This window comes from Hippopotamus amphibius, chromosome 5 (genome assembly GCF_030028045.1).
Source record: "Hippopotamus amphibius kiboko isolate mHipAmp2 chromosome 5, mHipAmp2.hap2, whole genome shotgun sequence".
NCBI lineage: Eukaryota > Metazoa > Chordata > Mammalia > Artiodactyla > Hippopotamidae > Hippopotamus > Hippopotamus amphibius.
The window spans coordinates 167,355,080-167,370,035 of NC_080190.1; the positions used below are offsets into that span (position 1 = coordinate 167,355,080).

The 14,956-nt window shown below is 48.7% G+C and overlaps 1 protein-coding gene across 1 annotated transcript in view; it reads right to left on the minus strand.

Moving 5' to 3' along the window:
• The window catches only part of ZFAT (zinc finger and AT-hook domain containing), a 174,830-nt gene extending 164,212 nt beyond the window's left edge, over window positions 1-10,618 (minus strand). The window contains exon 1 of the mRNA XM_057737087.1: window positions 10,504-10,618. Coding sequence (XP_057593070.1) covers window positions 10,504-10,522 — 19 coding nt within the window. The 5' untranslated portion in view covers window positions 10,523-10,618. The remainder of the gene's footprint in view (window positions 1-10,503) is intronic.
• Window positions 10,619-14,956: the final 4,338 nt, after the last annotated feature.

Consider the following 14,956-nt stretch of genomic DNA (forward strand, 5'->3'; position numbering starts at 1 on the left):
GGGGGGTGCGGGGAGTCTGTCCGGGCAGCACGTATGGCCAACCCAACAGGTGAATCAGACCCAGTGCCAAGCCGGGTTCTCCACCCTGGTCACGATCAGTTACTGCCTGGCCCATTCGCAACCCACATTTATTTTCAAATCTTGTGGTGCTTTCCCATTTACAGCCACGCTTCCGTGCTAATGAGGCCGGGGCGTACTTCATTCACATGAAGTACCACAGGGGCCAACTCCTCTGCACTATTTGAGCTCAGGTCAGCTTTTCCTTGGGGGGCTGCGGCCGGGGGCTTCTGCCCCAGTTCTGCCTGGTCACACAGTGAACTCGGTCTTTGAACATTCACAGAGCTGCTCGTCTCTTCAATACACACTTTTCTATGTGTGTGTTATATATTAATTTTTAAAAATTTAAATAGCAAATTTTAAACGAAAAGATAGAGGGGAAAATGCATTCTGATTCACAAGTGACTCTCCTATTTAAAATGACAAAGTGAGGTGGGAAGCCCAGACCGGGCCATGAACCCACCTTGGCCCCAGCAGCCGTGCGGCCCTGGCACATGTACTGAGCCTCCCGAGCTTCTGTTTCCACATCTGCTGGGCCGTCTGCTGGGGCCGCAGGAGGACTGCAGGGCACTCCCAGCTCAGAGACCGCCACCTCTGAGGCACCGTCCCATATGAAGCCATAGGAAGGGCACCCGCCTGGGGCAGGACCTAGGTCCCCCAGCCCCTAACCAGTCCCAGGTCCCCACATGCTGTGTGATGGAGTCTGTGTAAGTCTCTGAACCTCTCTAGGCCCCAACGCGAAGTGGTCTTCGAATGGTTTAAAGTGGAACATGGTCTCCAAGACTCACCCAGAAGCTAACCTGCAGAGTGACAGACAGAGCCACCTGGACAGAAGCCAGGGTGTGTGGACAGCCCCAGCCTCCCTCACGGCCTGGAGGAGCCCATTAAGCACCTGCCTCCTGCCTGCCACCCCCCACCCACAAACCATCTCCAAGGTGCCCTCCCAGCTCTGAGGTTCGGTGGGCTGAAGTTCCAATAAATGCACACCCTAATTTGGGGTGTTATTACCACGCAGCTCAAGAAATGCTGATGAGCACGCCAACTTCTACAGCTCACAAAGTTAACATTTCTATTAAATGCAAGGGAGAAAGCCCATGGGTGCTCCTCTATTGGAATTGGATTAACAACATAAAATGAGAAATGCTCAGTATCAGCTATAATTAAGGCTGGGCCCACAGCTGCATTATAATTTTATGCACACACATTTCTTCCATGTTGAAACGGCATAATTTTTTTAAGTTATTTTTAAGCACTCTCAAAGTGAGAGCCCCAGGCAACAGTCTGCTCACATTTCACATAATCACAGCTGAGGAGCAGCCCCAGGGCCCTTTTCCTGGGAAAGCACCACAAATAACTGTATGTAAACAGGAACCACGCCCCCCGTCACCCAGTTCTCTAAGTGGCTGCACCACCCCCACCCCCGCAGATGCGGGGGAAGCTCTGAGGATGTGGAAGCCCCTGTGCACACTTCTGACAGCACAGCTCCCCTTGTGCAAATCACCAAGGTGACCCCAGAGCGCTCACGCCACGCCTCCAAAGCGACTCCGTCTCTGCGGTTTTTCCCACGGGAAAAACAAGACGTGCAAAATCCTCTCCCGTTTTACAGCATATGTGAGGGTGACCGCAAGGCCCACAGCCGCCGCTGCCACCACCAGGCCTGAGTTCCCCGTTTGGGGTTTTTGTTGTTTTCGTTTACTTTGGTTCCTCTGTGTGGCAGAGGCACCGTGAGTCTTAACTTCAGAAGGTAAGGGGTGGCCTCAGACCGGCTTCAGCACCGGCCTCGGGACAGAGGCGCTGGGGTCAAACCCCACAGCGGCCACTTCCGTGTGACTGGAGGGACCTCTCCCCTCCCGAACCCACAGGTCCTTGGCTGGAAACCTCATGAGGACAGTGGGGGGGCAAGGGTCACCCTGTGGAGGGAATACTGGGAAAGGGGCTTGGTGGACAGCTCCACACGACACAGGTGCAGCGCAGAACTGGGAAGAACAGGTGAAACGGGCTTGTGAACACAACCCATAAGGCAGGTGGACACGCTCAGCACACACACACCGTGCCCGTACGTAATGGGCACATTCATGCAGGTGGCAGGCAGGTCCCTGCCTGGGGGACACTGCCTCGTGTGGAGAGACACACACGTGTGGCTCTGCAGAAGCCCTGGGGGGGCAGCCACTCTGGCTGCCACAGCTCAAGAGGCCCCATGCTCCATCCAGGCCAGCGCTGACCCACACAAACAGGACCACTGGTGTGATTCCAAATTTTCAAGCAGCTACATTGAAGTGAAAAGAAACAAGTAAAATTAATGTTAAGAATACGTTTTGTTACCCCAGTATATCCAAGATATTATCATTTCACTTGTAACTCATTTTTAAAAGATTGATGAGAAATTTCACATTCTTTTATTGTTGCTGTTGTACTAAGTATTCAAAATCTGGTGTGTATTTTCCACTTACAGCACATCACAGTCTGGACTAGAACACAAATCCAGTATTCACCTTATTTCCAGGACACCTGGCAACTTTTTCACTGCAGATCAGAGAAATGTGGTTTGCGGGTCCCGCTCCCTGACAGCCAGTGGGATGGGAGAGGCCCCCCAGCACCCCAAAATCTTTGGGACCCACAGAGTTAGGAAAATGGAGACAAGGAATTAGGAAGCTTAGACCTTGCCAGCCAGAGTTCCTGTCCACACTATTTACAAAGAGGCAGAAGATGGGGACATTTTCATTTATTACTATCACAGGATTTAGACACTGGCTGTCTGCTCTGGGCTCCTGAGGTCATAGCAAAGGAGATAAAATAACAGCTGGGCAGGAACTGAGGAAGATGCGGGAAACAAGCAAATTCAACTTCAAGTTTTAAATACCTGCTTCACTTATCATAAAGGCTGCAGTCGGTCTCAGCTGCAAAGTATTTTGGACTTGAAAATTAATTCGAGAAGAAAGAATTGCCCTCTAATGTTCAGATGTGTCTAAGCTCTGTTCAAATTCCAGCATAGAGCTTTAAATTTAAGCAAGAGTCACAGGGAAAAGAAGAGTTTTACAAACCCCACCAGCCACCCAGCTCCAGCCTAACCAGACAGATCTGATCCATTCTTCCTGGTAACTAATATGTGGAGTAACCATTAGGTGTATTCTCCACATACCTGAACTACTCAGCTTTTTATTAGGGAAAAAAGTAATTTTTAACTTAGTCTCACAATTCAACATTCAATGAATGCCTAATATATACCACATAAAATGCATGCTAAACACATTCAGAAATGAGTAAGACACAAACTCCAGAAACATAAATAATTCTCTTTTGTTCATGAAAACAATTTAAAGTGACCATGGTTTCATTTGTGGCCCAAATTCACAGGCTCTTGCCTTGGAAAGGGACCAAGGCAAGCCTCCCAGCCAGTGCCCTACCTGCCCCCCACCGGGCTGGGCAGCTACCACTCTGTTCATAGGGCCGGGAGCTTTAGAAGGTCAGGCAGCCCGTCCTTCTCCCTGATTTGCTCCAGCTAGTGCAGCCTCAGGGTGACCCTGGCAAGGCCAGCCCCTCGCACTGCATCTGACCAAGCTACCCAGTGAGCCCTCGGTCTCCTCCCTGCAGGTCCAGCACCCCTTGTCCTTCAGCCATGCCTGACAGGTCCCACTGCTGGGACAGCACCCTCACCGAAGCCAGGCCAGTTCCCACTGGCAGCCACCACCTCTGCAGACACGGGTGTCTCCTCTGGTGTCTCCTAATCTATTTCAACAGGTCCTTTCCCATGCATGTCCTCTAGGGGGCGAGAAAGGGCAAAGCAGCGCTCTGGCCTCAGGGAGCTAGTTCTGAGCTGCTGGAAATTCTGGAGGTGATCACACCAAGTGAAGCAAGGCAGACAGAGAAAGACAAACATCATGTGATATCACTTGTACACGAAATCTAAAAAAATGATACAAAATGAACTTATTTACAAAACAGACTCATAGAAAACAACCTCATGGTTACTAAAGGGGAAAGGTCGGGGGGAGGGATAAATTGGGAGTTTGGGATTGACATGCACACACTGCTATATTTAAAACAGAGAACCAACAACGGACCCGCTGTACAGCACAGGGAACCCTGCTCAATACTCTGTAATCACCTAAATGGGAAAAGAATTTGAAAAAGAACAGATATATGTACATGTATAACTGAATAGCTTTGCTGTACACCTGAAACTAACACATTTTAAATCAACTATATTCCAATATAAAATTAAAAAATTTTTTAAATTATAAAAAAAAGATTCTGCAAAGTGGAGAGGGCTGCTTTCTGATTATCAAACTTTTGTAAAAATCGAGACCCACACTCTCCAAGTTTCAGCTGTAATCTCGGTTTCTCAGAGAGACTTTTCCTAGGTCCCCTTCAACATAAATTAGGTCTGCATAAATTTCTCCTGCCCACTATCCCGCAACCCTCCACTCTGAGGCAATTCCTCCAATTTGTAATCATGTACTTAACGGTGTGTTTATTTATTTGTTTAAGCTCTGTCTCCCCGAAAAGACTGTAAACTCCAAAAACATCAAAATTTAATTCAAAATACAGGTAAAATTTGGGACTTCCCTGGTGGCTCAGTGGATAAGATTCCACACTCCCAATGCAGGGGGCCCAAGTTTGATCCCTGGTCAGGAAACCAGATTCCACATGCATGCTGCAACTAAGAGTTCGCATGCCACAACTAAGAAGCATGCATACGGCAACGAAGGAGCCCGCCTGCTGCAACTAAGGAACCCACATGCCGCGGCTAAGGAGCCCACGTGCTGCAACTAAGGAGCCGGTGAGCCATAACTAAGACCCAGCACAACCAAATAAATAATTTTTTTAAAAAATACAGCTAAAAGCTTAAAGAGATCAATATTTAAAGTTAATAAACATATTTACTTCTAAACAGAAATGATGCATTTCCTTTGCCATGAGGACTAGAACATTTTCAGAATATTCACCTAAGAAACCCTGAGGAGGGACTTCTCTGGTGGTCCAGTGGTTAGGATTCCGTGCTCCCAGTGCAGGGAGTCCAGAGTTCAGTCCCTGGTCGGGGAACTAGATCCCGCATGCATGCCGCAACTAAGTCTGCATGCCACAATGAAGATCCCACATGCCACAACTAACACCCAGAGAAGCATAAGTAAATAAATAAATAAATATTAAAAATAAACAAACACAACACCCTGAGGATAACGTTAACCAAGGCACTCAACTCATGCTTCCTAAAGAAACAAACAAGACCAAGGGCTGGGGACTTCCTTGGTGTCACAGTGGTTAACAATCTGCATGCCAATGCAGCGGACAAGGGTTCGATCCCTGGTCTGGGAAGGTCCCACATGCCGCAGAGCAACTAAACCCATTCGCCACAACTACTGAGCTGCACGCGTCTAGAGCCCGAGAGCCACAGCTACTGAGCCCGTGTGCCACAACCACTGAAACCCGCATGCCTAGAGCCCCTGCTCCCCAACAAGCGAAGCCACTGCAATGAGAAGCCTGCACACCGCAACGAAGAGTAGCCCCCGCTCACCACAACTACAGAAAGCCCATGAGCAGCAATGAAGACCCAACACGGCCAAAAATAAACAAATTTAATTAATTAAAAGAAAAAAAAAGACTAAGGGCTGAGGAAGAAAGAGTGGCTCAGGATGGGATAGCCACCAGTCAACCCAAAATCCGGGAAAACCCACAACTTCTCTGGTCCTCTGACACCTGCCCAGCAATGGGTAAGGTTGCCACATGGCCCTCCTGCTCCAGGGGCCTCTTCAAAGTGAAGGGAGGGGCCTCAGTCCCCAGGAAGGGTGTCTCTGAGGTGCTTCCAGTAAGCCCGCAAGCCCTGCACCAGCCCCCTAGCCCAACTCAGAAATAAAAACAAGGAGCAGAACTCAAAAGGCCTTCCCTCTACCACTGCAGGAGGGAAGTGAAAATGACAGACCAGGGCTGTGTGTACAGAGCCTGGAAAGTTTCATATCCCTGTGCCTGTTCGGTTCATCACTGCTCTTTCCCTGAAAGCAAACACCGACGAACGCTGGCTGGTCTCTAAGTTAAAATCCAATCAATCACCAGTCCCATGGGTTCTTCCTTTGATCCATTTCTCTGTATCTGCCCTTACCTCCATTCCCACAGCCCCTTCCTTGGGGTGAGTGTCATCAACCCTGGGATGCACCAGGAGAGCACCTAATGACGGGTCTTGCTCCTGCCTGCATTTTTGCCCCTCCAAAAAATGTCCTCCTATTTATTCTTTATAACTTCAAAAATCACTAGAAAGCTACAGTAATTCAGACAGTGTGGTGCTGATGAAGGGTAAATAAATAGATTAGTGGTGTAAGACCAGAGAGCTCAGAAGTGGACCCGCATGTAATTTTCAGCAAAAGGACCAAAGTAACTAAGTGGCTGGGCTCGGTGCACCCCCCTCCAAGCCTTCAGCTCTCAGGTCTTACTTCTATCACGGCCTCTGGCACCATGTCCTAAAGGATTGGTTTTCCACTGCTTGGACTGCATGACATCCTCAAGAGGGAACAGCGAGTCATATCTGACTTTGCATTCTCACTTCCCGGCACGAAGTCTGGCACAAACATTTCGGTGAACTAGGGAATCTGCTTGGAAAGAAAGAAGAGGGAGGGAAGGAAGGAGGGAGGGGAGGAGGAAGGAAGGAAGGACCCTAGGGGACACAGAAGTGGTGGTTGCCCCTGAAGAACAGGCCTGCTGGCAGAGATGGAAAGAAAATGTCTAACAGAAAGAAGGAAGCCAGCTAGGGCCCTACAAGGAGCCTTGAGGCTGACAAGGCCCGCCAGGTTACCAGGATATCCAAGACCCCCGTTCCAGAATGCTGCTCCCAAAGCCCCCTGCTCCTTGGCTCCAGTGCCATGGCCGATCTGGTCCCCTCATCCCCCTATACCCCAACAAGGCCAGCAGCTGCCTCTGAAGCCCAGTCCCCACCCTTCCCATCCTGCTTCAGCCCAGACCCAGTTAGGGCACAAAGGTGCCAGATTCCAGAGTTCAACAATTCACAGCTCCATCTGTTACATGATTTAAAAGAAGAAAAATCTGTAACCCAAGTTAGAATCCTTTTTCTATTAACATGCCAAGCATAATCTGTTTATAAACATATAATTATATATTTTATGTTCCTTAAAAAGAAAAAGGATGTAACTTCAAACTATAATAGGTGTTTAAGATGACAATTTGCTTCACTCCCAGATTACTCTTCTTTCTTTCAAAAAAAAAAAATCAATCAATGGGAATCCCCTGGCGGTCCAGTGGTTAGGACTCAGTGCTTTCACTCCCGGGGCCCAGGTTCAATCCCTGGTCAGGGAACTAAGATCCTGGAAGCCACACAGTGCAGAGAGAGAGAGAGAGAGAAATTTTTTTTAAAAAAAGTCTATCACACTTTTCCAACTACAAATGTTTTCAAGAAGCAAGTAGGTGACAATGCACTAGGCTGCATGGTGGAGAAATTGGGTCTGGGTGAAAGGCATAAAGAACAGTGCCACAAGCATCTGTAGAGCACCATGACCCGGGTAGTGGGCAGGATCTGTCTCCTGCAGATGAAGGGGTGGGTTCCATGAGTTATGTGATGCCCTCAGGTCAGGAATCTGGTGAGTAGCAGATCTCTGGCCCCAGAGCACATGTTCATTCCACCCTCCAGATTGTTCCAGCCCTTAAAGTTGACACCTGCCCTTGAGAAACTGCAAAGACAGTGAAAGTTTAACAGGATAAACAGCTGAGAACAAAGAGAAAACTTAACTCTAGGCTAAATCCCTTCTACTTAATTAAATCAGCCCCTCTTGCTGGGGAGGTTTTCAGAAGCAGCATGCATGAAACTATCTATAAAAGCAAATGCAATTAAGGAGAGTCTTTTTAATATATCTAATTCTTGACTGCCCTTGCCCTAGGCAGAAAGTTAATTCTACTGAAGCACAGCTGTCTTGGAAAAGTTGTTATGTAAATTGTAAGATAAGGGGAGAAAAGACCTAGGACCCATTTCACAAGGTAAATGGGAAACAGGCTGAGATGGGAGCCAGTTCGAGGCAATGACCGTCACGGCTGGCTTGCCACCTAAAGCTGGACCTTAGAGACCAAGCACGACTCCATCTTATCATTTATTGTACTGGCTCTCCTACATTGACCCAACAACCAAGCAAAATAGGAGACTCTTCAGAAATTAGCTGACCACAAGTTGACAGCAATATATTTTAAAACATAATTTTGGGGTCACTTATTACAGCTGAAAATTGAAGGCAACTACACAAAATGCCCACATCTTTTTAAAAAAAATCTGTTAGGTAAACTCCAGAAGAGGAGGGGTGGGCAGTACATGCTGTGTATCAGCAGTAGCCCAGCGACTTGAGAGAGGGAAGGCACCAAACAGAGAAGACAGTATAACAGGGAAGAACAAATCTGATCCCCACCGGACTTGTTTCTTGTCCTTTAACCTCTGTATTCTCTTGCCTTTGCTGCAAGTTAAGAATATTGCCTGCAGCCTGAAATATACAGGAGACCCCATTCCCAAGGATTTGACCTTTAAAGGTACACTTTTCCATTCATACAGAGATAAAAAGTTGCCAAACAGAAAATAACATTTGTCTTGAAGGCTTATAGGAACATTGTGCCCAGACCTAGGGGTACACAGCTGCAAGAACAAGGGATTCAAGCACCAAGAAATTTGCAGCCACCAACCAAACCCCCTCCACTTCTGCTACAAAAGAAGGCTGAATTCTAACTCAGGTAAGATGGTTCTCTGGGACACTAGTTCACCATCTTCTCAGTCTGCTGGCTTTCCAAATAAAGTAACTATTTCTTGCCCCAACAACTCATCTCTCAACTTGTTGACCTATCCTGCGGTAGCATCATGGTCAGAACACGTGCCCAGCACACGTGCCAAGCATCATTCAGGGCTCCTGACTCTGGCTGTGCGTCTGCTCCATCACTACACACACACACACACACACACACACACACACACACACACACACACACACACACACGAATCTGACATAATAATGGGATGATGGCAGGACCAAGGGTCAAAGGGCTCTTTACCCGTCCCTGCCTGGCATGTAGAGAGCAGTGTCATGCAAAGCTGTTGGCTTGAACTGAAAGAACTAAGAAAAGTGCCCCTGGGGTTTGGGCACCAAACACCCAGCAAACATAAGGTCCAAGTGTCTTCTGCAGCCCTCAGCATGGGGGACACTCAGCATAGCTGCTTCAGTACCAACTGGCAGGCTCAGAAGATGAAGCTGGAGGGGCAGCTTCGGGTAAGTCCTGTGACACTCAGCTTATATTTCGGAAGTCACTGGGCTCTGCAAGGGAACCCGGTTGGAAGGGGCAGGGGGCGGTCAGTTAGTTCATTTATTCTTCCATTCAATAAAGGCACCCTGAGCACCCACCAGGGGCCCGGCGCTAATCCAGGGGGTGGAAGTACAAGACGGGCAGGCACCGGAAAGTTTGGATTTCATCCCAAATCGGAGGAAGTTGATGCTTAAAGCCTCGGCTCTGCCATTCCTAAACTGTATGAAGTTGACCTCTCTGAACTCTTGTTCCCCTTCAGTAAATGACACCCAAATGAGAGCTGTCGGGAGCACGGAGCAGCAAAAAGCATGAGGTCAGCGCCCCAGTGTGCATGCTTAATGTTCCTTACACAAGCAGGAGCCCCAAGCTCAACGGTAGGGGCCTGGACCAGACCTTCAGTGGAAGACGGATCGTGCTCCCGCGTCCACTAAGCTGCTTCGCCCCGGAGGCCACGGACGGCTGCCTGGAAGAGGTGGCGTTTCCGCTTAACTTTAAAGGGTGAGGCACAAGGGCCGGCATAGCTAGGCGGGGCGGTGAGAATAAACTACAATTTATCACGCGGAGTTAAAGGGTTACCGGCAGTAACAACGCTAACCCCGGGCGTCTGTGTCTCCCTCCACAGGACAGACTTTCCTTCAGCAGTTCCATGGAACCCTGTCTCTTCCAAGCACCCTGGCCAACACGTGTGTGTGTGGGTGGGGGGGGGGGGGTCTAAAGGAGCTACCCATTTCACAGAGGAGGAAACTGAGGCCAGGCAAGGCGGAGGCCCAGCCAAGGCCCACGCGGCCACAGTCGGCGCCGTCGGGATTCGAACCTCCCGCCCGAGGGGACGCCTGCGCTCGGTCGCTGGCGCGCGCCCCGGCCCCGCCCGTTGCCCTGGAAACGGGCCCGCGCACGCGCGCGCGCTGCTTTCCCTTGGTTGTTCTTCCGCTAGCACCCTCGTTACTTTTTTTTTCTTTAATAAAAACCCAAGGCGGCGGGATACTGCCAGCGACCGAACGTGCTGTCGAAGGACGCCGCTACGTCCGCTCTCCGCCCTGGGCCGCGGATCCCTCCGCCGCCCAGCGGCCTGCGCGCTCCTTCCCGACTCCAAGCTCGAAACGGCTTCCCGCGCGCCGCGCCGCGCCCCACCCCCACCCCATCCCCACCCCAACCCCCAGCCCGGCTCACCTGCCGCCGGCGTCTCCATGGCAACGCCCCCACGACGGAGGAAAAAAAAGCCTCGTGCTCTTCCGGGCCCCCTGCCGCGCCGACCAAGAAGGCGGGGCGCTCCGCTGACGCTTCGCTTTTTATTTTTATTTTTTTAAGAAAAGAGCCGGCGCGGTTATGGCGAATCTGCGGCATCCAACATGGCGGATGGAGTCTTCGCCCTCCTCTTCCCGGGGCGCTGACGCCGGCGTCGCGGACGTCAGGCTCGGACGGCCCTCCCCCGGTGGCCAGAGCCGGGCTACTGCGCATGCTCGGGGGCGGCGGCCGCGCCTTGCGTCCGGCTCCGCGCGTTCCGTCGCTCCGCGTTTTGCGCCTCTCCGGGGGACGGGGCTGATGCGAGGCCCGGCCGGCGGGTTGCGCGGCCCGCAGCCAGCATCTACCTGTCGGCCCGGCCTCGGGCGCACCCTCGGACCCCGCCGGACCGGACGTGGAAGGAGAGGGCAGCGCTCGTGTCCCGGTTCCCGACGATGTAACGGTGCTCGGCGTTCCTTTACTGACTTGTGAGTGGGGCGGTCACAGCCCGCCTCCCTTTCTGAGGCTGCGAAGCGGGATGCTTTCCGCCAGGAGCACCGACCTGATGTAGTCTTAGGGCAGAGTAAAGCAACTGGACCACCTCGACGGAGCGCCTGCCTTCCGTCCGTCCTCCTGTCTTGCAGAGAGTTTCTGTTGGGGGTGGGCGCGCCCCCCTGCCGCCGGCTCGTCTCCCGGAATCCGGCTCGCAGCCTGCTTTCTGCAGGCAGCCGCGTCTGCTTGAGATGTAGCGACCTCGTTTTGCTTTTTGGTCTACCACTTCCTTTAGCTCTCTGGTCAAGTGACATCTCCTAGTGGGCCCTCCCGGGCCACCCCATGCCAAGTAACCCTCCGGAGTCACTTTTCCGTTTTCTCCGTAGTATCTGTTACTGCCTGGCATTAATTTATCTCGATCTCGTCTTGGTCACCCCTTTAGCCCTGGAAACTGGAACAGCCTGACAGTGATTTATGGAATAAATAAATGAGTTCCTGTTGCTTATGTTTTAAGGTTCGCTTGTGTTCATAATATTTTTCATTTATAGCAGGAATCCTATAAAGTTTTCTTCTTAATCCAACTTACTTACATTTTTAAAAATTAGTCAACTTAAAAGGGGGCATGTGGTACAGAGACAAGGCAAAAAGAAAAATGTGAACGTGAACTCGAAGTGAGAAATTTGGGAAATACTTTTTTCTTTCTATGGTTCTCCGGAAATGCTAATGTGTTCCTGTTGTAAGTCTTTTCCTGGAATAACCTCCCCTCTGTTCCTGCTAAACTTGAGAAGTTTTCCTTCAGTTCATGTCTGTGTGTTCCCACACTCCCGCTCACACTTCCCTTACAACCAGCCCCACGCCCCGTTGCATTTATCTCTTTGCACAGCCCCCATCCCATGAGCTAGACCATGAGCTTCTTGAGCACAGAAGCCGCGCAGATTTTTTTATCCTTGTTTCCCAGTGCCTACTGCACAGAAGTGTCACTCAACGAACACATTTGTTGCCATTGTCACTTGCTTTCCGGTTTGTAAAACTCGCATGAACATTGGGCTTTAGAATGATACTGTGATTTCTCAGGAACCTTCTGTCTTGCTTCTTAATCCTGTACTTGGTAAATAAACAGTCATTATAAGACCCCAAATTTATCCAGTCCATTAAATATGTGTTCAGAGGTATCCCCTCCCCCATCCCTTCATTTCATCCTCACAACTGGGGGGCTAAATTGAACAGATACGGTTATCATTCTTTTCTTGAAGAGGAAAGGGATGTTCAGAGATGTTAGGTGGCTTTCTGAGATCACACAGCAAGCCAGTGAAATCCCAGGTGTGAAACTGGACTCTCCATGCCCAGTATTCTCCCCACATCAGTGTGCCCACTACCCACTACACGCCCAAAAGGGCCAATTCCAAGGCAATCAATCATAGGGTTATCACTACCCACCCACCACATCCTACATCTCAAGATAGATGGCTAGGTGGAGCCCATCACAGTCTTTCACCTGCAGATGAAATACTCAAAAAGCTGCATTGATGAGCTTTCCCTTTTAGAAGGATAAATATTTGCAATAACCACTATTTTGCTGTGAATTGATTTCTGTCAGGAAATAAGAGTTATTCTGAGCTGCTGACAGTATTGGTTTTGTGCTGGGTTGCCTTTCTGGCAACAGCATTTAAATGTTAGTTATTGATTAGCAGATGATTGCTCCTGGATGTTGTGACCACGTGGATTTTGGAAATGAAGCAATTTAAAATTTGTCCCAAAACCCAATTGCCTCAGAATATTCATAAAGTCAAGGTTTTTTTTTAAAAAAAAAAGACATTGTGGGTTATAAATAACAGCCCTGGGTTAATGATTTGGACAGCTATGATTTTCTTCCTTATTCTCATGGCATTTTCTCCCTTATCTATTCAAAGAAGAATCGCTGAGCACCTCTCATTACTGAAAACTGGCCTGGCCATAGGCATAAGGAAGTGAGGAAGAGAGCGTCCCTTTCTATGGGACCAGATTTGCAAGTGGAGAGATGTGTCGGCCCCCAGCTTTGCTGAGTGATTTGCACACTGTCAGTCAGCAAACATCTTCATTCTTTCCATTTGCGTACTATCCCAAAATGTCTTCAGTTAATGAAGGCTCATTAGTGGAATTAAATATAAATTGCTCAAAATTTTATAATTAATGGCATCCTGCTTCAACGACAGTTCCTAGAGGAGATGAACTTCCCAGCTGGCCCTCTGGTGGCCGTCAGCCTCTCAAGGCTATAATGGGAGTGAATCTGTGCCAGAAATGTATCACCATGAAATGGCATTTAGTTATATAATAATAAATTAACATGATTGAATATATTTGTGTCAATAATTTTATAATTATGTCTAATAGCTATATGACAAATATACATTTGCAGGAAAACAATTTATATACATAATTTTATAAGCTGCTTTATTTTTTATTTTTTTTAATTTTATTTATTGACTGCACTAGGTCTTTGTTGCTGCACATGGGGCTTTCTGTTGTTGCGGAGAGCGGGGGCTACCCTTTATTGCGGTGCGCAGACTTCTCATTTTGGTGGCTTCTCTTGTTGCAGAGCACGGGCTCTAGGCACACAGGCTTCAGTAGTTGCGGCTCACCTTCTTAGTTGCTCCGAGGCATGTGGGATCTTCCCAGACCAGGGCTTGAACCCCTGTCCCCTGCCCTGGCAGGTGGATTCTTAACCACTGCACCACCAGGGAAGCCCTATGAGGTGATTTCTTGAAAGCAGGTTTTGATAAAGGATACATACGCGTGACCTCAAAACAGTGGGCCTTGAGGCACATAGCAGTGATAAAATCAAAGGTTGGAATAATCACAGTCTGAGTGAAGTGTTAGAAGTCTGAATAGGCACGTTGTAGAGAAAAATCCATTTAAAATTGTATAAAACAGATTGTACTATTAGAACGATTTGAGCAATTTGAGAACATAATTATGACCTTAGGAAGCAACATCTTTTCTGCTTCCTTCTTTTCGGTGGCCATAGTGTGCTGTCTCATCACCAGCGCACACATTGATCTCAATAGCGTTTTTCGTTAGCGGTACCCAGGGCTCCTTCAAAGAACCTGAGTCCACGTCTGGGAGCAGGGGAAAGTCAGGATGGCCTGAGACATCTTGCTATTTGCCAGAAAACCAGACTGCTGCCAAATGGGCTGGGCTGTTGCTGAAAGGACAAAGGAATCAGCTGAAAAGCGAAGGGGGTCCCTCTGGTCAGCTTGTGACAACTTGGATATAACAAAGAATAACTACGTCTACAAACTGAGTCTGTGAAAAGCCATGAGTCCTTAATGATCAGAAAGGGAAAGTTAATATGTGTAATGACAAAGCTAGTTATAACTCAAAGAAAGGATAAAAACGGAGTGTTTTAGTAAGTGGATAATCTTGGCACATACGGGATTCTGTTTCATACTTGAAGTTCGGTATATCTGTTTATGAAATATTATATCTATGTAAGTTGAGAAAAACAGATAAGTGTACGTAAGTCAAAGATTTCCAGAAAGAGTAGGAACTGTACCAAAACCAGGAAGGGCTGGTCAAGACCAGTGATCTCCTAAATAACCAGGTAGAGAGAGAGTTCGTAATTGGTGTTGCAAGCTAATGGCTTAGCCAGGTGTCCTGGGAGAATGGCTAATAGATTAAACTGTTCTATGGCCCTGCTAATTATAGTGACTGCTAATGAGGCATAATGAAGTTAATTGTAAACTGAGGCAAAACATCATGTACCCAAAATTCAATGGACCTGGAGGTGAAGACTGCAAGAACTTGCGTTTAAGTCCTGTTGACTTAGCAGTTGAACCTGATCTGAGGGCATCCCAACCAGCAAATGCCTGCTGCCATCTGAGTCACCTTGAAATAGTGTTCCCACCAAGAATCCATCAATCATTGACTCAGA